General features: G+C 29.3%; 4 protein-coding genes and 1 non-coding gene across 6 annotated transcripts; 4 read left to right on the top strand and 1 right to left on the bottom strand.

The window, feature by feature from the left end:
- Nucleotides 1–1,556: 1,556 nt before the first annotated feature.
- Nucleotides 1,557–2,089, bottom strand: LOC134837170 (probable small nuclear ribonucleoprotein E). The gene is made up of 2 exons (XM_063852521.1): nucleotides 1,857–2,089; nucleotides 1,557–1,794 (listed from the first exon to the last, which is right to left on the bottom strand). The coding sequence occupies exons 1-2, from the start codon at nucleotides 1,984–1,986 to the stop codon at nucleotides 1,637–1,639; spliced, it is 288 nt and encodes a 95-aa protein (XP_063708591.1). The 5' UTR covers nucleotides 1,987–2,089; the 3' UTR covers nucleotides 1,557–1,636.
- A 71-nt stretch (nucleotides 2,090–2,160) lies between these two features.
- On the top strand, nucleotides 2,161–3,176 carry LOC134836893 (cytochrome c oxidase assembly protein COX11, mitochondrial). Its single transcript, XM_063852165.1, has 3 exons — nucleotides 2,161–2,519; nucleotides 2,578–2,870; nucleotides 2,930–3,176. The coding sequence occupies exons 1-3, from the start codon at nucleotides 2,264–2,266 to the stop codon at nucleotides 3,095–3,097; spliced, it is 717 nt and encodes a 238-aa protein (XP_063708235.1). The 5' UTR covers nucleotides 2,161–2,263; the 3' UTR covers nucleotides 3,098–3,176.
- Nucleotides 3,177–3,271: 95 nt separating this feature from the next.
- On the top strand, nucleotides 3,272–4,697 carry LOC134827019 (mRNA export factor GLE1-like). Its single transcript, XM_063839544.1, has 3 exons — nucleotides 3,272–3,631; nucleotides 3,690–3,868; nucleotides 3,928–4,697. The coding sequence occupies exons 1-3, from the start codon at nucleotides 3,346–3,348 to the stop codon at nucleotides 4,666–4,668; spliced, it is 1,206 nt and encodes a 401-aa protein (XP_063695614.1). The 5' UTR covers nucleotides 3,272–3,345; the 3' UTR covers nucleotides 4,669–4,697.
- Nucleotides 4,698–5,759: 1,062 nt separating this feature from the next.
- On the top strand, nucleotides 5,760–17,768 carry LOC134828174 (frizzled-2). 2 transcript variants are annotated; one of them, XR_010161852.1, is made up of 5 exons: nucleotides 5,760–6,691; nucleotides 9,613–10,726; nucleotides 11,647–11,984; nucleotides 12,041–12,930; nucleotides 17,733–17,768. XR_010161852.1 is itself a non-coding variant. In XM_063841175.1 (4 exons), exons 2-4 carry the CDS (start codon nucleotides 9,891–9,893, stop codon nucleotides 12,832–12,834), a joined length of 1,968 nt encoding a protein of 655 aa, XP_063697245.1. In that variant the 5' UTR covers nucleotides 5,760–6,691; nucleotides 9,613–9,890; the 3' UTR covers nucleotides 12,835–13,413. The 2 variants fall into 2 exon arrangements, 1 of the variants encoding a protein (XP_063697245.1); XM_063841175.1 differs by lacking the exon at nucleotides 17,733–17,768 and having other exon boundaries at nucleotides 12,041–13,413.
- Nucleotides 17,769–21,139: 3,371 nt separating this feature from the next.
- On the top strand, nucleotides 21,140–21,211 carry Trnav-cac (transfer RNA valine (anticodon CAC)). The gene has a single exon. It is a non-coding gene; the product is annotated as a tRNA-Val (tRNA).
- The last annotated feature ends 351 nt before the right edge of the window (nucleotides 21,212–21,562 follow it).

Genomic DNA, 21,562 nt, shown 5'->3' with positions numbered 1-21,562 from the left:
ACTAGTTTCGCGCGAATAAAATTTCTTTTTCGCATCCCGCGAGCCACTCGAACCAACCACCAATAGCGCATCTAAACTTTAAACGATACGGTTAATATTTAATTTCATCTTTTACTCATTTATTAATTAATTTGTGCATAGATGTGAAATTTCTTTTTAAATTACATTTCAATTCTCTCATGGCTTGCTCGGTCGTTTCTCGTACGTATGTAATGTTATATTATCAGCTACACCTTATTGTTTTAACCTGTTGTGCTTTACCATTTTCTTCGTTCTTCGTCGTCTTCTTCTTTCTCATATTGATCTATAATATTAAAAAGTTTGCGTATGAGTTTATGAAAATGTACAATGAACTACGACGACGACGACGACAATAAAAATATCTCGTACTCGAAATTCAACCTGTTTTATGTGCCTCACATGTGCGCGGAGCTTAGCCTCCTCTCACATTAATATACATAAAACATAATCCCATATTGTTCAAATACGCACAACGTTTTGTCATCATCGTGTTTCGTTTTATTTCACATACTTACACATGAACGACAACGACGACGACGACGTTGTGAGAGAGAAAATTCCTAAATCAAGAAAGGTCATTTTTACTTGACCTCGAACTTCTTGTGTGTTGGAGCTATATGTGTTTGAATGAACTAAACAACATCTCTCGTACACACAACATCAACAACAACGAAAAAAAAGTTAAAAGATAAACAACATATAGGTGGATCTCTTTTCTATTTTATTTATGAAATAGGTTTGAAGCAACATGTGAATAACATGCAAGTTATTTGTATAAAACGTAAATTTAGAGCTCTTCTTTCTCTCGCTTGCAACCTTTTATTATGTGAAAGAAAGAAATTTTTTGATGGCTTGCTAAGATCAGGAAATGATGCTATTTGATGATACATATTAACATGAGTCACAAATTTTTGCTAACAATGTAACAATTTGAAGAAATTTTCAGAAAAAGAAGAAATTTAGAAAAAAATTAAATTTAAAAATGTTTTTGGAAGAAAATTTTTGAGAAAAACGATCTTTTAGTTAAAAATGATAAAAAAAATCAATTTGATATCGAAAAAATTCTTTTGAGAAATTTTTTAGTGAGTAACGAAGTTCATATTTTATCATTTTTGAATGAATTTTTACGTGATGTTCATTGTCTATCTAACATTTTCAGTTAAAACAGGGGTTAGGAAGCTATTTTTAAGATATTTTTCGTAAAAATAAAGCCTCTTGGGATTTTTTACAAATCAAGCGACAATCTAATATTTTAAAAAATTATGCAACTTTTGACAAATTTCAAACAATTCCGCAAAATAATCTCTTTTAATTAAAATTTTTCCAAAAAATATTTTTCAAATTTACCAAATTCAAGATATTTCTGAGGAAATTTAAGGTTTGAAGGTATAAAATGCCCTTAAAAGGCAATAAATTCTCCTTTTCATCACTTTTTCGAAATCAATTGATATCCTTAAAGACTCAAATTGACTCGCAACTCTTCTTATAATGTAATTCCCTCCAAAAATTTCACTTGAAAACCCAAACTCGACACATTTCATTCTTAAATAATACCAAAATTTATTTATCCTTACAGCGGTACATGAAATGAATGTATTGTGAGATGCCCGAAAAATTATCCCGATTGGTCTGGATTCACATTTTGGATGAGCGTAATGTTGTCTCCTTTCAACATGATTCTTCCAAGTGGCTTCCGATTCTGTGTTTTCACATGAAATTCCTCCGCGTCGTCCAACACTAAGTTCATGTACTCGTCAAATCCAACAATGTGCCCTGAAATTAAAGAAAAATTCAGAATTTTCAAGTATTTTTGGGAGAAAAACAACGCAACTCACCTTCGATCCGGAGATTTGTATTTTCATAAAGCCAGATTTGCACTCGAGACCGGTTCTGCAACATACGGAAGGTAAGATTGATGGGCATCACCATGATCTTTTGTACTTTGGGATTCGCCTTGAACGACATTTTGTGGCTTTTTGTTTGATATTTTCACGGAAAATGAGAAAAAATCGGATTTGTTTTGGTAAACGATTGGCCGATGCGGTTTTTTTGTGCCGAGTCACAATCGATGTTTAAACGTCAAAAATCTAAAGACCCCAGGCACATTTTTTAAAAATTTAATTGACGTCTTTGGCTCAATGTGAAAATCAAAACACAAGAAAAAATTACGAAATTTCCTCATTTTTTGGGGAATTAACTGAATGATTTTTGTTAAAATTTATTAAACAAAGCAACAGACAAGATGTTCTCGCAAATGATGTGTCGCAACATGCTCAGATATGGCGGGCAGAGCACAAAAATACCGAATTCAGTCAATTCAGTGCGACAACAGTTGGTGAGATTTTGTTACAAAAAAGCCTCCGAGGAGCAAATGAAAAAAAGGACAACAATGAACTATTTGATCTCGGGAATTGCGTTGGCGTCGGGCATGACATTTGCCGCTGTGCCGCTATATCGAGCCTTTTGTCAGGCCTACAGTTATGGAGGAACAACAAAAGGTAAGAAAATTAAATTTTTCAATGATTTCTTTTAATTTTAAATATTTTTTTCTTTTAGGACACGACGGTTCGAGCGTTGAAGACATGGAGCGAAAGCCCGATAAAGTCATAAAAGTCACATTTAATGCGGATTTGAGTGCTTCGATGCTGTGGAACTTCAAGCCGCAACAACACGAGATCAAAGTTGTGCCGGGAGAGACAGCGTTGGCCTTCTATAAAGCCAAAAATCCCACAGATAAGCCCGTAATTGGCATCAGCACGTACAATGTGATCCCCTTTGAGGCGGGACAGTACTTTAACAAGATTCAGTGTTTCTGTTTTGAGGAACAAATGTTGAATCCACATGAAGAAGTGAGTTTTTAACATTTTTTTAAAGAGAAAACTTTAAAATTTTGGAACAAATCTTTTAGGTTGACATGCCAGTGTTCTTTTACATCGATCCTGAAATCACGGAAGACCCAAAAATGGAATTTCTCGAGGAAATTATCTTATCTTATACGTTCTTTGAAGCAAAAGACGGTCAAAATATCCTAAAAATACCTGAATATGCGAAACGACATATGGCTGCGGCACAATAATAGAAGCTTTGTTAAAATTGTAGATAATTTTAAATAAAAAAAAAAATAGAAAAATCATCAAATTTGAATGAAATTTCACTAAAAATTAAGAAAATTTTAAAATTTCATACATTTTTACAAATTGGTTGGTAGGGTAGGAAATTTGCCTTCACGCTAATTCAACTTAAAACCGTTGAAAAATAAACAAACAAAATTTTTTCCTTATTTTTTCTCATTTTTCGTACTAAAACCTGCTTTAAAGTCAAAAAATGTCGTCGGCAGTGATAGATGAGCTCATCAACGATTGGAACGCAATGCTGACATTCAAGTTAAAGGAGTCAGATTTACTTGCGCCCACAGAAACCTTCGTGGTAAAGGCTCTTTCTACACTTCTCGGAGCAATGTCGATCAAAGATTGCTACACTTTGAAGATGCAGGCGGAGAATAAGGTTGAAGCAGGCATCGCCAAGACCAAATTCGTGCGATATGTCGATGATTTGTACAAAGTTAGTGATCCGAAGAATAATTTTCTGTATTTTGATTTGGTTTATCCGAGTAAGTTTTTGTTTTTTTCATAATTTTTGGAATATTTAATGAAATTTTGTGTTTTTAGCTTCCAAGAAGACAATTCATTTGCTAAAAGTGCTTCATAATTATTATTGTTACTACCAATTTTTGAAGAAAAATGTCCTGGATCGCGTAAAGGAGAAATTGGAGACTCGCGATCAACTCATGAAGACAAACAAAGACCTAAAAGTCGAAATTGAACGTTCAAAAATGCAAAAAGAATTGGTAAATATTCGATTTTTTAATGAAATTTAATCAAAATTTAACTTAAAATCCTTTTTTAGTTGGATAAAAAGATGGAAAATTACGTCGCAGAACTTCCAGTGTTGAAAAATGACACACAAGAAATCACCGCGAAGATTAAACAACTTTCTGCTGAAGTCGATAAAACAAAACGAGCCACAGAAACTCTCTCTCTCAGCAATCGCGACGCTCTGAAAAAGATTGAATCCTTGAACGACGACCTCATCGACGAAGAAGAAGTCAAACAACTTCTCTCGGACCGGAAAAAAGTCGAAAACGAGTTGGCTGAAATCAAGGAACATGGATCTGCGACCCATGCAAGGTTCGTTGAAAGTCATCACAAAAAGGAAGATGTCAGACAAGTCATCGATGAAGCACAAAAACTCATCGAACTCCTAAATGTCGAGCCACTTCTCAAGCAAAAAGAGGAAAAGGAACAAACGAATCGTGATCTCAAAGATTTTCAAGCAAAACTGTTGAAAGTTCAAGATGAGCTCTCGAAAGTCATGAAAGATTACGACTTGCAGATCAAAACGACGAAGAAAAAGTTGGAAGCGAAGAAAAAGAAGATAAAGCAACATCAGAAAAAGCTCTCGACGATTCAAAAGGAAAACGAGAAATCGAAAAAGAACTTGCTGAAGCAAAAGGAAGAGCTGGAAAAAGAAAAGGAATTGTTGGAAAAGAGTAAAAAAGAAATGGAACAAGTCTTGATTGTGGGACAAAATACCTTGGAATACATCGGAAAAGGTTACGTTCAATTAACTTCGTGTGAATCTGCTTAAATTGAAAATATTAGAATTAAGAAATAAAATTTCATATTTTTTCATCAGAAATAAAAATTTTACTTACTTTTTTAATAAAAAATAAAAAACTTAATGCTATTGCTTGGTAATAATTCAGTTGATTTTGGGCTTAAAAGTTCCAAAAGCGGAATAAAAAATAAAGTCCAAAATTTTTGAAAAAAAATGCTACTTTCATTTTTCTTAAGTCAAAGTTTTAAGTCAGTTAAGTTAAAATAAAAAATTGAATTTTTTCCAAAAAAAAAAAAAAATATCAAATTTTTCATGAAATATTAGACTCTAAATTTGAATATTTTCAAAGAAGCTTTTTTTTACTCTTTATAAGGCCGTTCCAAATTTTTTCCGATGTTTTTGTCCCAAAACATTTTTTTCAAAATGGGGGGGGGGGGCAAAATAAAAAAAAAAAATTTTGAAATACTGTTTCATACAAAATGCCAAAATTTTAACAAATTTTGGTCTTTCATGAATATTTTAGATGTTTTTATGGTATCTACATTGAGATTTGATGATTTAAAATTGATCTGAAAGTATTTCAAGTTAAAAATTTTAACAAAAAAAATTCATAAAAATAACCGTCAAAAATTTTTGAAAAATAATTTTTAGGAAATATTTTTAGAGAAGAAAATTCATGTAAAATTTGGATTTTCAACACAAAAAAAATTTAAAAATTACCAATATTTTAAAAAATTTTTGAAAATTTCTTCAATGGAAAATGACCAAAAAATGGTCAATTTTGATGCAATTTTTAACTTTTTTTTTTTTTTGCCCCATTGGATTTTCGGCTTTTGAAATGGGGCAGGGGACAAAAACATAGAAAAAAATTTGGAGCGGCCTAACTTATATTTTTATTTTTTTTCAGAAATTAATCAGAAAAATATCTAAAATTTTTCGTTAAACTTGGTCACGTGTTCAAAGTGATCAACGATATTCTTGAAAACAGCATCTTTCATATGAGACGAATGAAAATGATAAATTACAGATGGCGCTATTTTCCTCTTCCCCCGAACGCAACTCCCCGACTCAACTACCGTATTTCATGGGAATTTTGTTGACAACAAATAAGACGGCGACGGGCGATTAATTGATAAGTGTACGGATTTTGGTAGAGTTCAGTGCTACGATGAGCTCCTAAATTGCAAAACGCATTCCAAATCGAGACTCTGACGTGAGAAGACCTGCGATTTGATCGAGTTCACGCCAAGTGTGCACGCAAAACGCGATAATTCGGCAAAATATTCCGGAATTTTTTTTCGGACATTTTTCTACGAGAATTCTTTGTGCACGCAGATGAAGGAGCGACTGTGGAAAAAAAATGTAGAAAACGAAAATAAAAGTGGAAATAATCGAATTAGGCAAATTTCAATAAAATTTACATCGTCAAGTAGTGCTAATGGTTAATTGGTGAAAAAGAAAGGAAAAATTGAATTATTACAAGAAAAGAAGCGAAAAAAATAGATGCCAGACACAAGTAAAAAAAGAAGTATTTACAAAGTTTATACACACGCCCGTGTACAAAACTAGAGAATTGTTTCTAAGAAATTGTGTGTCTCTGGCGCATACACAAACAAATAATAAAATAAAAAAAAAGTGTACCTACGAAAATCTTCGAAGCAACAACATTTATGAATAAAAGTAATAATAAAAAATATACACTTGTAATTGGAAGCCAAAGTTTGTTTATATATAAAAATATATATAATAAAAAAAAGTAATCCAAGAAGAAGAAAAAAATAAAGAAATAAAGTTTTAATAAGGAGAGAAGAAAAAAAAAACGCAAACAAGAAATAAATATATAAAGAAACGACTTTATTGATAATACAGCAAAAGTGTGTAATATAAAATAAAATAATAAGTAAAAAATGTGCAATATGTGTGTTTGTGTACTGTTGTAAATTATTTAATATGTTTACTAACTGCGAGAAGTGAATAATAATCGTAAAATACAAGAAAGATGTAGTGATTGCCAGTTATTTCGGATCAAATGCAATAAAATTAATAATAATAGGTAAGTTAAAAATATCATTTATTTAATATTATTATTATTTTTATTATTAAACATCACTCTAACACTTGATACTCTTCTTTAACAACTTCTTTTTTCTGGGTTGGTTTCGTTCACATGCTGTTTGTTTTGCACTCAGCACACACGAAACCTATGAGTCTACTACTTGCGGTAATGTGCGGGGAACGAAATGAAATGTACAGTAATAATATTATATTAAAATAAAGAAAAAAAAAAGAATCACACGCAGTTCGAGGCACTTGTGTGTACACTTGGCTCTCTTGGCACGGCGTATGAAATATATTATATTGGTGATTAATTTGCATAAAAACATGTCGCCCAATGTTAAATTTATCGATAAAAATCTTTGTGTTATAATATTTATACACATATAAGTATATCTCTCACTTGCTTAACTGAATATAAAAAAAAGTATAAAAAAATACAAAAAAAAAAACCTGCCACCTTTATATCTTTGTTGATATATGAGAAATATTTCTTCTTCTTGCATTCGAAGACTGAATTCGAGTTTAGAGATACCCCGCTTGGCAGTCGAAGAATATGAATATATCAGAATATCATCAGATATAGATTTTGTCTTCATTCACATGAATTGGAATGAATGAATAATTTTTATTTATTTTTTTTTTTTTTGAGGAATTAATTAAAATGTTGCTGCGCGTTAACAATTGCCAAACGAGAAAATTATACAAAGTTGAAAATTTTCTAATACTACATGTGGGATAATAAGTTAATAATAAACATTGTTAGACCGGATAGTAGTGTGTTGCAATGCATGTTTCACGTTTTTACACATAATATATTTTATTTATAAGGCTGCTACAATGTTCTAAATTGTTTTAAATTTTCATCACGTTTAATCCTTTTTTTGCAAAGTTATTCAAAATATTAGAATTTTTAAATTTTTCTTTTATGAATTTGTTGAAAAATAACAATATTTGTTAAAATCGTGTTTTTTTTTTTAAATTTTCATATTATTATTTTTATGGAAATTTAACATTTTTAATTAAGTTGAAGAAATTATCAATTTTGAATAATGTTTTAAATTTAAATAAACTTTGATTTATTTTCAATTTTTGAATATTTTCGGTTCTTATTAATTATAAATTAATTTAAAATATTAAAAATTAAAAAATTAATTAATATTAATAAATTAAAATTTAATAAAAATATAATTTAATAATACAAAGTAAAATAATTTTTGAATTTTACAAAAATTGTTAAAATTTCTTATAAAAAAATAATTAGTTAACTTTTCTTATATTTTCTTGATTATAAAATGATTTTAATAATTTTAAAAATTAAAAATTAAAATTAAAAATTAAATCTAAGTTTTGCAAATTTTCTCCTCTCAGGATGTTTGTTTTTAACTAAAACTGCCACGAAATTTTTTAAATAAAAATTTTTAAGTAAATACACTTTTGGAGAACGCGCCGGGCATGTAAAAAATTAATATTTTCTTTATGGAATAATTTACTTTATTTTGGCGCAATATTTATTTATGAATCAGTAATTTTGATTTTGAATATAATAAGTCCATTTTAATTGTGCCCCAAACATGTAATTTCATAAATAACATAATATTTTTACTTGAAAAAGTATTTTTTTGAAATATTAGCATTCACGATAGCAGACTTTTTTTAATTTTTATTAAAAATATTTTTTTTTATTAAGAGCCTTAATTGTGAGAAATTCATAAAAATTTTTAATTAATCTAATTGGTCAAATTTTGAATATTAAAATAATAAATTTATAATATGTGAAAAATTTCCACAAAGATTGTGAAAATCGTAAAGAATTCTTTAAAAGATAATATTTTTATTTTTTTTAAGAACATAAAAATAACATTTTGAAATTATTCTGCTTCATCAATAATCAAAAAATTAAAAATAAAAACCATTTTTTTAAAATTTTTCTATAAATTCTAAATAAATTTTGAATATCAAAAAAATTTAAAATGTTGGTTTCAAAAGATTGTGAAAATGAATTTTTTAAAAGAAATATTAAATTTTAATTTGTACAACTTTTAATTTTTAAGATGTTTAATTTAAATCGAAATTGAAAGAAAAGTGCTTAAAATTTAAACTGATGAAAAAATTTTAACTTTATAATAATGATTGTTGTCAAGAATACTTTTTCACTTAAAAAAAATTTAAAAAACTTAAAAAATTCTATAAAAATTATAACAACTTTGATAATTCTCTTAGCCTATGAGTAATATTTTTATTGTTATTGCGGACAGCACACACACGCTCCTGTGTAAAGCTCTTTCTCTACAGTTTACTAGGAAGAATGAAATAAAATTTTTGCAGAAACTCATAAAGTTTGTAGACGATAAACAGAGTTGTTACATGTGTGTGCTGCTAAAAAAGTAATGCATACAAAGAAAAAAGAGATTTTTCATATTAAACATTTTATTTTATATTTCTTCAACGATAAAGTTTGAATGTTTATTGAAATTTTTAAACAAATTGCTAATAAATCGTCTTAACATTGCCAGTAAGCAGCACATTTGTGATGATTTCTCGTTAGTTTCATCTCTCGTGTGTGTGTGGTGTCGCTTTTGATTGGAAAAGTTTCGTTTTCGGGTGAAATTGCCCTCGAGCGACGATAAAACTCATCGCCACACACACACGACACGACACGACAAGAGAACATCATTAATTTCCTCCCCATCAATGAATGACATTCGCACACATTCACAACAAAAACGCGTAAATACGTGAACAATGGTCTCCTCTCTATATTGCAAATCATGCCAAACCTCGAACTGCGTGTATTGAACATTTCACTTCGTTTTGCGGGCATCGCATCTGAACGACTTTGGTCAACACCAAACACAATTTCCCTCGGCAAATAAATGAAATCTCTTTCACTCACACGATATTTGTTTATTTTTCCAGCGTCGTCAACGATTTTTATTGGGCTATAGAAGAAAAGCAAAATTATTCTATCGCAAAAAATCCACACAATTTATCATTGTGCCAGGAAAGAACAAAGCAACAAAAAATTGCCAGTCAGTCATATCTTCGTATTCGTAGCTGACAAGAAGAAGAAGAAGAAAATACACAAAAAAGAAGAAAACCGATAAACTCCTCATCCGCCTTTTTCTCGTAACTCGGAAAAAGTAGAGGAAAAGAATTTTTATCACATAGATTTAAGGACAATTTATGCAATAAACATGATTTTAAGAATTTTATCAGTAGTGACAATCGTCTTGCTTGTCAGTTGTCAGGCAACATGGGCCGACAGCAGCGGAAGTTACTATTCGGGCGATCCCTCATATCACATGACGTCGGGCAAAAATCCGCGATGCGAAGAAATCACAATCCCAATGTGTCGCGGCATCGGTTACAACTTGACTTCGTACCCGAATGAATTTTCGCACGATTCGCAAGACGAAGCTGGCATGGAAGTGCATCAATTTTGGCCCTTGGTCGAGATCAAATGTTCTGCCGACTTGAAATTCTTCCTGTGTTCGATGTACACGCCCATCTGCCTGGAAGAATATCACAAACCGGTGCCAGCGTGTCGTGGGGTTTGTGAAAGAGCACGCGACGGATGTGCTCCCATCATGGAGCAGTACAACTTTAATTGGCCCGAACGCTTTAATTGCGACAATTTGCCGCTGCCCAACAATCCGGACTACTTGTGCATGGAGAAACCGAGTCACTTGGATGACGATGAGTCGCCCGCAACGACGCCATCGTCGTCAGCGACGGCAACGCGCTCCCCCAAGAAGGCCAAATGCACAAAGAAGAACCAAAAAAACTGTGTAGGCAACCCGGTGGAAACAAGTGCAAAAGAGTGCGATTGTCACTGCAGGAATCCACTAATTCCACTGGGTCCGAAGGATCATTGGTACAACACAAGTGTCGCCATCATAAGAAACACCATGCAAGACGTAAAAAATTGCAAGTTGCCGTGCAAGAGCCCGTTCTTCACGCCGGAGGAGCAGGAGTTCGCGGGACTGTGGATCGCTCTGTGGTCAGGCCTTTGCGTCATAAGCACTCTAATGTAAGTTTTTTTTTCTTATTTTTTTTCTAATTTAATATTTCACTTTTTGTTTGATATTTTCAAAAAATTCTTAAAAAATTAAAAAAAAATTTTTGTTTGATTGAAAATCAATGAAAATGATTTAAAAAATTTAATTAAACCTTAATAACACATTTTCGAAATGAAAATTAATTTTTTATAAAAAATTAAAAAAAATCATGAAAGTTATTCAAAAAATTAAATTAACTATCAAAATTAAATATCAAAATTTCTATCGAAATTAAAATTAAAAAAAAATTAATTTTATAAAAATAATTTATTTAATTGCAATTGTGGTAAATTTAAACAAAAAATTCACTTTTCGACCATTAAAAAAATTATTCAAAATTACATAAGATTTTTTAATTTTTGGTATTTTTTGGTTGAAAAATTATGAAAACGTTACAATAGCAAAAAATTAATTAATAAATTTAAATGAAAAACAAACTAAAAAATTTTCTTCAATTTTTGAATTGAACAATTTTTTTCTTCTATAAAAAAAAACAAAATAAAAAAATAAGAGACATAAGCTAAAACTTGCGTTAAAATAAAAAAAAATAAAAGCAAAAGATAAGATATCGATTTTTCGATGATTTTTTTTAAGAAGAAATTTAATTTTTTTTTATTGAAAACTTTAGGTATTGAAAAATTAAAATAATATTAAAAAAAAAAAACAATTTATTTTATTTAACTCTTCTGTAAACCCTAACTTTAAAATTTTTTCATCCCGGATTTTGATTTTAAATTCAAAAATAAAATTAACTTAATTTTTAAATAATTTTAAAAATTTTATTTTTAACATTAAAATTCGAAAATAATTTTTTAAAAGTGAAATAATTAAATTCAAATACTTAAACCTGTGTTTTCCATAAATAAATCTATAAAAAAATGTTAATTTTTAGGACACTCACCACATTCCTCATCGACACCGAAAGATTCAAGTATCCTGAGAGACCGATTGTCTTTCTCAGTATGTGCTATTTCATGGTAGCAACGGGATATTTGATGCGAATCTTTATCGGACACGAACATATCGCATGCGATGGAACCGGAGTAAATGCTGCCATCAAATATTCATCCGTCGGGCGAAATCCATGCACTTTGGTATTCTTACTGATTTACTTCTTTGGCATGAGTTCGTCGATTTGGTGGGTAGTTTTGGCATTTACTTGGTTCTTGGCTGCTGGACTCAAATGGGGAAACGAAGCAATCGCTAAACATAGCACATATTTCCATTTAGGTGAGTTTCGCATGATTATTTTTTTGGGATTTTTCTTTATTTTAACGTTTTTACAGCTGCATGGTTGATTCCGACAATCCAATCTGTCTTGGTTTTGCTCAAACCAGGCGTAGATGGCGATCCTGTTGCTGGAATTTGTTACGTTGGCAACACATCGATGGAAAATTTAAAGAATTTCGTTTTGGTGCCGCTTTTTATTTGTCTCGTAATTGGCACAACTTTCCTCATGGCTGGTTTCGTGTCACTTTTCCGCATTCGTTCGGTAATTAAGCAACAAGGAGGCATCGGCGCCGGTTCAAAAGCGGATAAATTGGAGAAACTCATGATTCGCATTGGGATTTTCTCCGTTTTGTATACCGTGCCGGCAGTGATGATTATCGGATGTCACTTGTACGAAGTTGCATATCACGAGGAATGGATGTCGAGCATTGCGTGCCCGTGCGCGACGAAAAATGGCATGAAATCGATGCCGTTGTACTCGGTTCTCATGCTGAAGTACTTCATGGCACTCGCAGTGGGCATTACGTCGGGTGTTTGGATCTGGAGCGGCAAAACGCTCGACTCGTGGAAGCGATTCTGGAAGAGATGCTTCGGCGGCGGCAGTAATTCGTCGCATCAACAACACCATATCCAGACAAATGAGGCACTTTTGAAGGCAAATCGTGCCCCGTTGCCTCAACCGTATGCCGGATCGACAGTTTCGCATCATCCGCAACAAGCATCGACCGCAGCTACCTCACTACTTGCAACGCCATACGGACAAACGCTCGGAAGTGTCGCGTCAAATTCGCACCATCATTTGCATCATCACGTGCTCACGAAGCAAGCGACGAATTTGAGTCACGTATGACATGAAGCCTCAATTCCGTCGGGATCCGTGGTTGATCATGCCGTTGTCGTCACATCGACGGGACAAGCCTTGAGCGACTACGGACCCATCTAAGTGGTGAGATTAATCAACTTTTTTACCCCTTTTTCTACTCTAAATATTTAATAATTACATTTTATTATTATTAATTAACGAAGACAGCTACGAAAATTAAAATTAATTACATTTTATTCCTAACTAAAAATTCACGGCTGCTAACAAATTTTAACCTAAGCATTTCGAAAAGTCAACAAAAAGACTTTTTGCATTTTTTTGTAATTTATACAAAAATTTTAGAGCAATTTTAAACATGAATTAAACTTTTTTATTTAGACGCGATCTGCCAAATTTTTTAAAAAATCAATCGACTCCCGAAACAAAGTCTAGTCAAAACATAAAAAATTGACTGTTTCGGGACTCAACTTGCCTGTATCGAAAAAAAATTAGAAATAACCAAATAAAGATACATTTTAATCAATTTTGAGGCAGAGCTCTCTCATCTAGTCCAACACACAAAAAAAAAGTAACAAAATATTTTATGATATAATTATTTTATTATTAATACAAAAATAGAAAAAACAGATTTTTTTTTTTTATTAATAAATAATTTTTTTTTGTACATTCTATGAAACGAATGGATGATAAGTGTAATAATAATGATAACATTTATTATTAGTATAACAGTAGCTTTATAATAATAATAAAAAAAATTAATTTTAATGATGCTCGTTGAAATAAATTCAAAAACACACACACACGAACAAAATCAATTATAATTTAAAAAATTTTGACAATTAAGCGCGATTTATTTTTATTATTTGAAAACTCATTTCGACACATCATCTCGTCATTTGACCTAATTCAAAATAATAATAATAATAAAATATTGCGTCGTTTCCAATCGCATTACTTAAAAAAAATCGAAACAAATACAGGATTTAAAAAAAAAACTTAAGAACTTTAAATTAATTTTGTGCCATACGAAATCGAGTCACATTTTATTAAAAAAAAATAATAAAAAAAACGGAAAATACTAAACAATGTTTACTTATAACACTTTTTCTTATCTATATCAATTTTTACACAAACTAATAATATCTACTTGAAGTAATGACTAACTTTGATTATTTATTTTTATCGATAATTTTATTTCTGTACAAAAAGTTTTTTTTTAAGAGGATTTAAACTTTATTAAAGTTTTTCTTCGTGACACAATCCAAGAGCGAAATTCAATAAACAGATGAGAAAAATAAAAAAATTGCTAAACATTTTTTTCTTATCTATCAATCGCATGTCGTCGACACTTTTGCGTGAACCTCCAACAGCAATAACAATAAAATCTTCTTCACACATAATCAAAAGTTACTGTACAAACAAACTTCACACATATGTTCGCATATACTCGAGCGTGTGTTTGTTCAAATCTGTTTTATAAATTACTATAAACTTTGCAATAAACTTTTGCGATATGATTATAAGTAACAATAATATCATACAAAATCAGTAAATTTCATAAAATATAAAATCAGATTATTCATGAGTTTTAGAAAAAATATTGATCAACTACTGACGACGAGCTACCGTACGAATAAATAAAACTCCTTATCTCGCTATAAAAGTCAATAAAATCTTCGATTACTTGACGAGTGAGTAGTGGAAGTCGCGATTTGATGATTATCGTTTTTTATTTTTTATGAAAGAAGTCGTTGTTGTTGTTGATGATGGCAGAAAAAAGAGTTCAAACAAACATGCCCATCGGAAGGAAATGGATTTTTTTAAAGGTTTTGAAGAATTTTAATACAAAATTTTTCCAAATTTTAATTTTTTTGAGAAAATATTATTTAATATTTTATTATTTTTTAAAAAATTATTATTAATTACATATATTTTTAAAAAATTTTAATATAAAAACATTTTATTTAAAAACTTTCAATAATTTTAAATTTAATATTTAAATATTCAAAATTTATTCAATATTATTTATTTAAAATTTAAAAATTAAATTAATTTTTTAAAAATTAATTTTTATTTATTTAATATTTTTAATATATTTTTTTTATTTGAAATAATTTTAAAATAAGGTATATGTGAAATGTTTTTTTAAAATTTTGTCCTATATATTTTTATTTTTGAGAAGATTTAAAATTTATTATTTTAAACTTTCTCGAGAAAATTTAGAAAATATTTCAAATATAAAAATTTAATACTTTTTCAAATATTAAAAAAATATATTAAATAAATAAAAAAATAATTTTTTAATATTTTTAAAATTTTAAATAAATATTATTGAATAATTTGGAATATTAAAGTAAAATATTTTTTGTTATTATTTTTTTATAAAAAGTATTTTAAATAATAAAATATTAAATAATATTTTCTCAAAAAATAAAAATTTGAATATTATATTTATGAAAATTTAATTTTTAAGCCTTCATAGCATTAAAAACAAGCCATATCATCCAACTGGGTAACAATTACCAATGAAATGTCGAGATAATAACACGACGAAGAGTCCTCAAAAAATGCTTTTCACGAGATTTGTTTGATGTTTGTACCTCAAAAAAAGGAAAAATGATGCAAATGGAGTGTCTCTCATTGACGATGATAAATAACTCGTTCACTCCACGCACGGGAATATTTCTAATTAGCTGGTTTTTATGCACATACCGTGACTTTGATCTTTTTCTGCATCGCTCGCGAGCAATTACGAGGACTAATTTCGCTACTTTTTTTGTCAAGCCTTTTTCAAGAGACACGAAGGAAGCGGTACATCACTTCAAAATGCAGAAAAGAAACATAAAACGGAATAATGTCTTGTGATTTTTTTTTCTGTTTTTCGTGAAAGGCGAATGCACTAAAAGTGTTCTATTTCTTTTTTTTTCTCCTACACATTAAAAATGAATAGAGCACTTCTTCTATTTGTTTCTATTTTTCTTTCAACATGTGAAGCATTTCAATCTTTTATTTTAGTTTTTTTTTGTCATCTTTTTTCAATCACGTTAATGTGAATGAATCTCGCTCCGCGTTTTTCTATAAAAATAATAATAATAATAAATAGTTGTAGTGGTGGGTCTTTTATTTATATGTATAAAATACCGAATGTTTCTTTCGAAAAAGTGCATAATGACAATAATAAATATTAAAAACAAGGTAATCTCGCCTATTTTACGCTCTTTTTTGTGGGATTATTAAAAGATGAATGGGAATCGGCAAAGACGTGGCGGCGTGCGGTGCGTTACGAAGACCAGAAATGCATAATTTTTGTCGAGAGATCGAGTTGTTTTAGAACAAAAGGAAAACTATTTTTATTGATGTAGCGGCGCGCAGCGTGTTTTACAAAATAATTTACAGTACAACAAGCAGGAATCTGGCAGTTTATTTTCTAAAATGAAATTCTATACAAATACACTCCAATAACAATAGTTTTCTGCCTGTTTTACTTCTTCACAGCATTCTTCTTAATATTTGTTGTTGTCGTAAAAGTTGAAAAATATTTTTTTTCCTGATTGTACGTTTGGGAAAATGCAGAAACTTTTTTTTTCATTTAAAATTAGAACGAATATCTTAGCAACTACTCTCGCCCACTCAATTAAGAAGATGTCGAACAATAAATTCCAACTTTTTTTTTTAATTTCACAACTTTTATTTATTATACAAATAATAATGATAATCATCGCATCGACGCCAACCATTCGCAAAAAATAAAAAATATGAAAAGTTCATGTCGGTCAATGATAAGCGAGAACTTGTTTAAACCGTTTTTCATTTATTTATTACTATCAGCATCCACGACGTCACTTTTCAAGCATCATTCAAGCGCGAGGAATATTCATGAAAAAAGTGTCATTTCATGTCGGAAGTTGCCATTTTTATCGTGACAGGACAGGACAGGGCGACGACTTGCTTTTCAATATTTTTTTTTTAAATATTTCATATTAAAAAAAATCATTTTTCCGTCAATTGTATTATGAAGTTCCAGTGAAACGTAAACTTTAAATTGAAAATGCGTAGAAAACATTTTGAAACAAAGTTAATATTACACTCAAAATATAAACAAAAGAGTTCTACTTGACTTCGAGTAGAGTTGCTGCCATTTATTTACAACATATACATACAACGGTCCTCTTATTTTTATTACAAACGCACACGAAATTTTAAACAATCATCGTTAAATATATGTTTAAGTTAATTCTGCTTCATGAATAAATTTTTATTATAGTGGCGTTATTTTTTTTTTGACGAAAATTGAAATATAAACATGTGATGTCTTCTTTTCGGTCATCATTATGATGTGTGTAAAAGTCAAATAATACTAATTATTATTAATAACAATATAAATTTGTTTAAAGCGAAAAAAAAATTTTACACGCAGTTTGTTTATACATCGCGCAAAGTTAAACAAATCAATTTTTGGGATACAAAATGTTATAATGTTGAGTCTGGAAGCAAAAAGCATGGGAAAAAAATATAAGAAAAAATCATTGACGCCACTTTGATGATAAATATTGTAATAAAACATCGACAAATATTTATTACATCGATGGATTTAGTTGGAAAAGATACTTTTTTTATTTGTCATCATCATCACTTTTATTTTTAAATTTTTTTATTAATACTTACAAAATACCTTGAACTCCCTTGTTTAAATATTGGATAGCGAGAAAAATCCAACTACTTACTGTTTAAACACGTGTGAGAAAAAACTCATGTGTGTTTATCATTCACTTTAGTTTGTGTACCTACAAAACAAAAAATTAGCGGGATAAGCTGTATAAGTAAACATTGGATGGAACTATTGGGATGCGTATAAGAATTTAATTAAAAGATATATTTTGACAAACAAATGTTTTAATCAATCAACATAATTATTATTTATATAGATCGGCGCAAAAAAACACAGGAAATAGATTTTTTTTTGTATAAACATTAGCGCCAGCCACTACACTACGGGTAATTTCCTTTTTTATTATACATACATACATTTTCGTCTTCATTACATTCGATCTGTCTCTATAGTATGTGCAGCAGCAGTCATTTAATTAAATACAAATTTCGTATTATTATATTTTACTCAATAATAATACGATTGTTTGCACATATGGTGTGCACCCTGTGTTTAATTCCAATTTTATTTTGTACAAATACAATTTATCAAGCTAAAATAAAATAAAACGAAATATATTACAATATAATAATATACAAGAAGACGAAATATTTGAAAATAATAGTAACGAAACAATAAATATATATATTGTAGAAAGAGTTGAAATCCCGGGAAAATTTTTAAAAAAGAAAAGAAAAATAACTTTTTTTAATGTATAAAGCGAAAGAAGCGGTTAGTCCGTCAACAACTTGGTGCAGTCATTTATAAATGTGTACAAGTAAAATTTATATATAAAAAAATAACAGAAAATCTGTGTGTAAAGAAAAAAAAATGTTATAAACAGTAAAGTTGTTCGTGTACGAGGAAAAAGGAAAAATTAATTGTGTAAACAATTGTATTTATAAGACATTTTTTGTACTGTATTCGAAATATATACTATAAAAAAAAGTTTATATATATACTTATACAACATTATATACAAACAAACACAAGTATTTTTCCGATCATCCAGACTTTTCCAATATTATTTTACTTAAACACACACATTTTATAATGAAGTCATGAAAACATTATATTTTTTCTTTGATTGAATCACGATTACTATTATCATCATCATTAAAACATAATTATATTGACCCAACGCGCATCATATCATACGAATTAATAACATTTGTAAACATTTTATTAAACATTATCTTCGTTTTTATTATAATAAACATTCGTCGGAAGAGTAAATCTATTAATTAATTAGTTTGTTGGACCATCATGTTACAAAAATCTTTTAATACCCAATAAAAAACATCAAAATAAACCATTATTTTCGGACATTTTCCGTACATCTTCTTTATTTTACACATATATACAACAAAAAATACAAATATACAAAAACATATAGAAAACGAAAGGAAATTCGATAAAATTCAAAAAATTAACGAGTGAATAATATTCACTGGAAAAAATACGTAATTAACTTTAGAAAATAAATACATATATAAATAAAAATATATTTTGTAGACGAGAGTGTAACTATGAAAATAATGAACAGAGACAGAAAAAATTCAAAGTTTGTGTAATATTAAACTATATTAACTTTATACATAAAATATATACAGAAAAAAGAAACAAACAGTAAATTTAGAGTTTATATATGAATATATTGTAATAATATTAATATAATAATAATGATAGATGATAGTTTTTAGACAACAACACATGAAATATGTAAACAATAAATGAAACCAATTTATACACAAAACGACACATGAACAAAAAAATAATAATATTCGTACATCTTATAACAAAATTTTATGAAGTGTGTGTTTTTAAACAAAAAAAAAAAAAAAAAAATAACCAAGTGCAACGGATCACAATTTTTTAATAATATTAATAATAAATGGAACAAAATAATAATTTTAAGATAATATTTTTAAGGTTTTTAGTAAAACCAATGACTGTATACGATTAAGGTTTGTAACATTAAGGACGTTTTAAATTTTTTTTGTAGTATAATGCGTATATATATGATAATAATATTTAATAAAAATAAATAAATAACAACAATTCATAAAAATGGACAAAATTGGTTTCCTTTACACAGAAATTTATTTTCATCAACGACGACTCCCATCCATCACTCACAAAATAACATTTAATTTCCCCCTTTTATGACACTTTTGCATCAATTTTGATTTAAATCATTCAGTTCCAATACAATATTGTAAAGGAAAGCATTGAAGCAACAACAACAAGAACACTTTTTGACTAAAACGTTAATAATAACAAAAAAACCTCAAGTCCCCTTTCCATGTTTCCTTACGAGTTGAAAGCGAGGTAGGCAGCAAAAGAATAAAATTAAATGAAAGTTTCCCTCTTCATCAATCGGTCTTCGTCGTCGTCTCTCCTTTCTGTGGCTGTCATCTTTATCATCGTTGCCGTCATCGTCGTCACCATAAAAGCGTGGAGAAAAATGTGAAGAAATTAAATTGCAAAAAAAAAAAAAATAAATGATATTTGATTCGCATGTACTGATAGAATAAACACTTGCCACACTTGACATCGCCATGCTTTTAAGTCATCTCTTAAAAAGTTAATAGATTCTTTCACACCCACCTCCTCCGTTTTGTGAGTAAAAAATAAAAAAAGTCTCTTTTTATTGGATAGAGTGGACACAAAATTGAAGTTAATTGAAGCGGTTGTGCCTCAAGTGATTGAATTGTGAGTTAATTCGATGATCGAGGGTGTTGTTTTTTGCAGTTGAAGAAGGTAAAAGGAAATTAAAAATGAAAAGATTAAGTTTTTATCCAAAGACATTAGTTTAGTTCGTCTAACAACATAATTGTAAGTTATGAGAAAAAAAGATGGCACATCTGGAAAATTTTTTCTCTTTTTTTACAGAAACGAAGAAAAAAATTCAAAGGGTAATCTTTTAAAGTAATGCAAAAAAAAAAATCAGCAAACAAATAAATTAAACTTAATCGTTTGAAGAAGCTCTTCTTTACAGACATCTCAAGTAAATGTTAACCCACATAGATTTCCATTAATAAATTATTATCAACTTTGTTAGTTTAGAAAATTGCCTTGAGATATTTCAGACATCAGCCAGAGATTTTAATTTAATTTTTTTCTCGCTTTTCGCAACTCTCGACACGAGCTCAAGTGTTACGACGAAAAAAAAAAAAGTAATTTTATTCAAGTGCGCGTCATGTGTTATTAATCACATCCTTCCGCAATTGATTTTCGTGTCTCTGCATCACCAATCAGCATGCTTTTTTCGTCTAAATCTTTGGGTAAATAGAAGAAGTGACGCGATAATGTTTTTTGATTACTTAATGCGAGAGGTAGGTGAAAAAAAATATATCAGAGCAAAGAGCTTTTTCTTCCATTTTTGAATACACTTGTGTGATGATAACGCGGCAGCAGCTGCTGCATAATGGCTTCTTTTCTCTTGCTTGATGATATTTATTTTTAAAAGAGTGTGTGGCGCGCATTAGAATAAGAAAAGTAGATAGAAAGATGGAAGAGTTTGGCGGAATAATGTAATTTCCGCTTGTTTGGTGTTGAAGCGATTTGAAATAAAAAATGAGAAAAAAAATGTGATTTCAAGTGCTTTTCAATTGCGATTATCTTACTTGGTGCCATGGTTGATCGTGTTGCGCTTCGCAAATAGCAGGTCGTTGGCATAGGGCTCAAATAGTGTAGTGGCAGCACGTCAGTCCCACACACTGAAAGTCGCAGGTTCGAACCCTGCTTTGAGCAGAGGATTTTTTTTTTCGTTGATATTTTGGAATTTTTTCATGTTGAAAAGGTATGAAAATTTAATTTTTTTTTAAATTTATTTATTATTCGCCTTAATTAATTTAATTTTATTTTTTTACAATTAAATTTAAATTCTTCAAAAAAAAATAAATTTAAATAATTTTTTTTTGAATTAATTAAAAAAATTTATCTAAAAAGCTTCTGTAATATAAAAAATAAATACAAGAAAAATTTTCTTTAAATGAAAAATTTAACTTTTAACAGCTAAAATATCCAAAGCTACAAAGGATTAAAAAAATTGGATCAAATATTAAAGTTTTTTTTTTAACATAACGAAAAAAATTGAACAAA

This window comes from Culicoides brevitarsis, chromosome 1, assembly GCF_036172545.1.
Source record: "Culicoides brevitarsis isolate CSIRO-B50_1 chromosome 1, AGI_CSIRO_Cbre_v1, whole genome shotgun sequence".
Classification (NCBI taxonomy): Eukaryota; Metazoa; Arthropoda; class Insecta; order Diptera; family Ceratopogonidae; genus Culicoides; species Culicoides brevitarsis.
Note: the sequence above shows the minus strand (reverse complement) of the source record. Positions and strands in the feature narration are given on the sequence as shown.

What these genes read in the sequence shown, in the direction of transcription:
- LOC134836893 (XM_063852165.1), top strand. Translation starts at nt 2,264, where the DNA reads ATGTTCTCGCAAATGATGTGTCGCAACATGCTCAGATATGGCGGGCAG. An exon ending in TTATGGAGGAACAACAAAAG is followed by an intron (nt 2,520 to 2,577) that starts GTAAGAAAATTA and finishes TTTTTCTTTTAG; the next exon opens with GACACGACGGTTCGAGCGTT. An exon ending in TGTTGAATCCACATGAAGAA is followed by an intron (nt 2,871 to 2,929) that starts GTGAGTTTTTAA and finishes CAAATCTTTTAG; the next exon opens with GTTGACATGCCAGTGTTCTT.
- LOC134837170 (XM_063852521.1), bottom strand. Translation starts at nt 1,986, where the DNA reads ATGTCGTTCAAGGCGAATCCCAAAGTACAAAAGATCATGGTGATGCCC. An exon ending in TACAAATCTCCGGATCGAAG is followed by an intron (nt 1,795 to 1,856) that starts GTGAGTTGCGTT and finishes CTTTAATTTCAG; the next exon opens with GGCACATTGTTGGATTTGAC.
- LOC134828174 (XM_063841175.1), top strand. Translation starts at nt 9,891, where the DNA reads ATGATTTTAAGAATTTTATCAGTAGTGACAATCGTCTTGCTTGTCAGT. An exon ending in TGCGTCATAAGCACTCTAAT is followed by an intron (nt 10,727 to 11,646) that starts GTAAGTTTTTTT and finishes GTTAATTTTTAG; the next exon opens with GACACTCACCACATTCCTCA. An exon ending in TAGCACATATTTCCATTTAG is followed by an intron (nt 11,985 to 12,040) that starts GTGAGTTTCGCA and finishes ACGTTTTTACAG; the next exon opens with CTGCATGGTTGATTCCGACA.
- LOC134827019 (XM_063839544.1), top strand. Translation starts at nt 3,346, where the DNA reads ATGTCGTCGGCAGTGATAGATGAGCTCATCAACGATTGGAACGCAATG. An exon ending in TTTTGATTTGGTTTATCCGA is followed by an intron (nt 3,632 to 3,689) that starts GTAAGTTTTTGT and finishes TTGTGTTTTTAG; the next exon opens with CTTCCAAGAAGACAATTCAT. An exon ending in CAAAAATGCAAAAAGAATTG is followed by an intron (nt 3,869 to 3,927) that starts GTAAATATTCGA and finishes ATCCTTTTTTAG; the next exon opens with TTGGATAAAAAGATGGAAAA.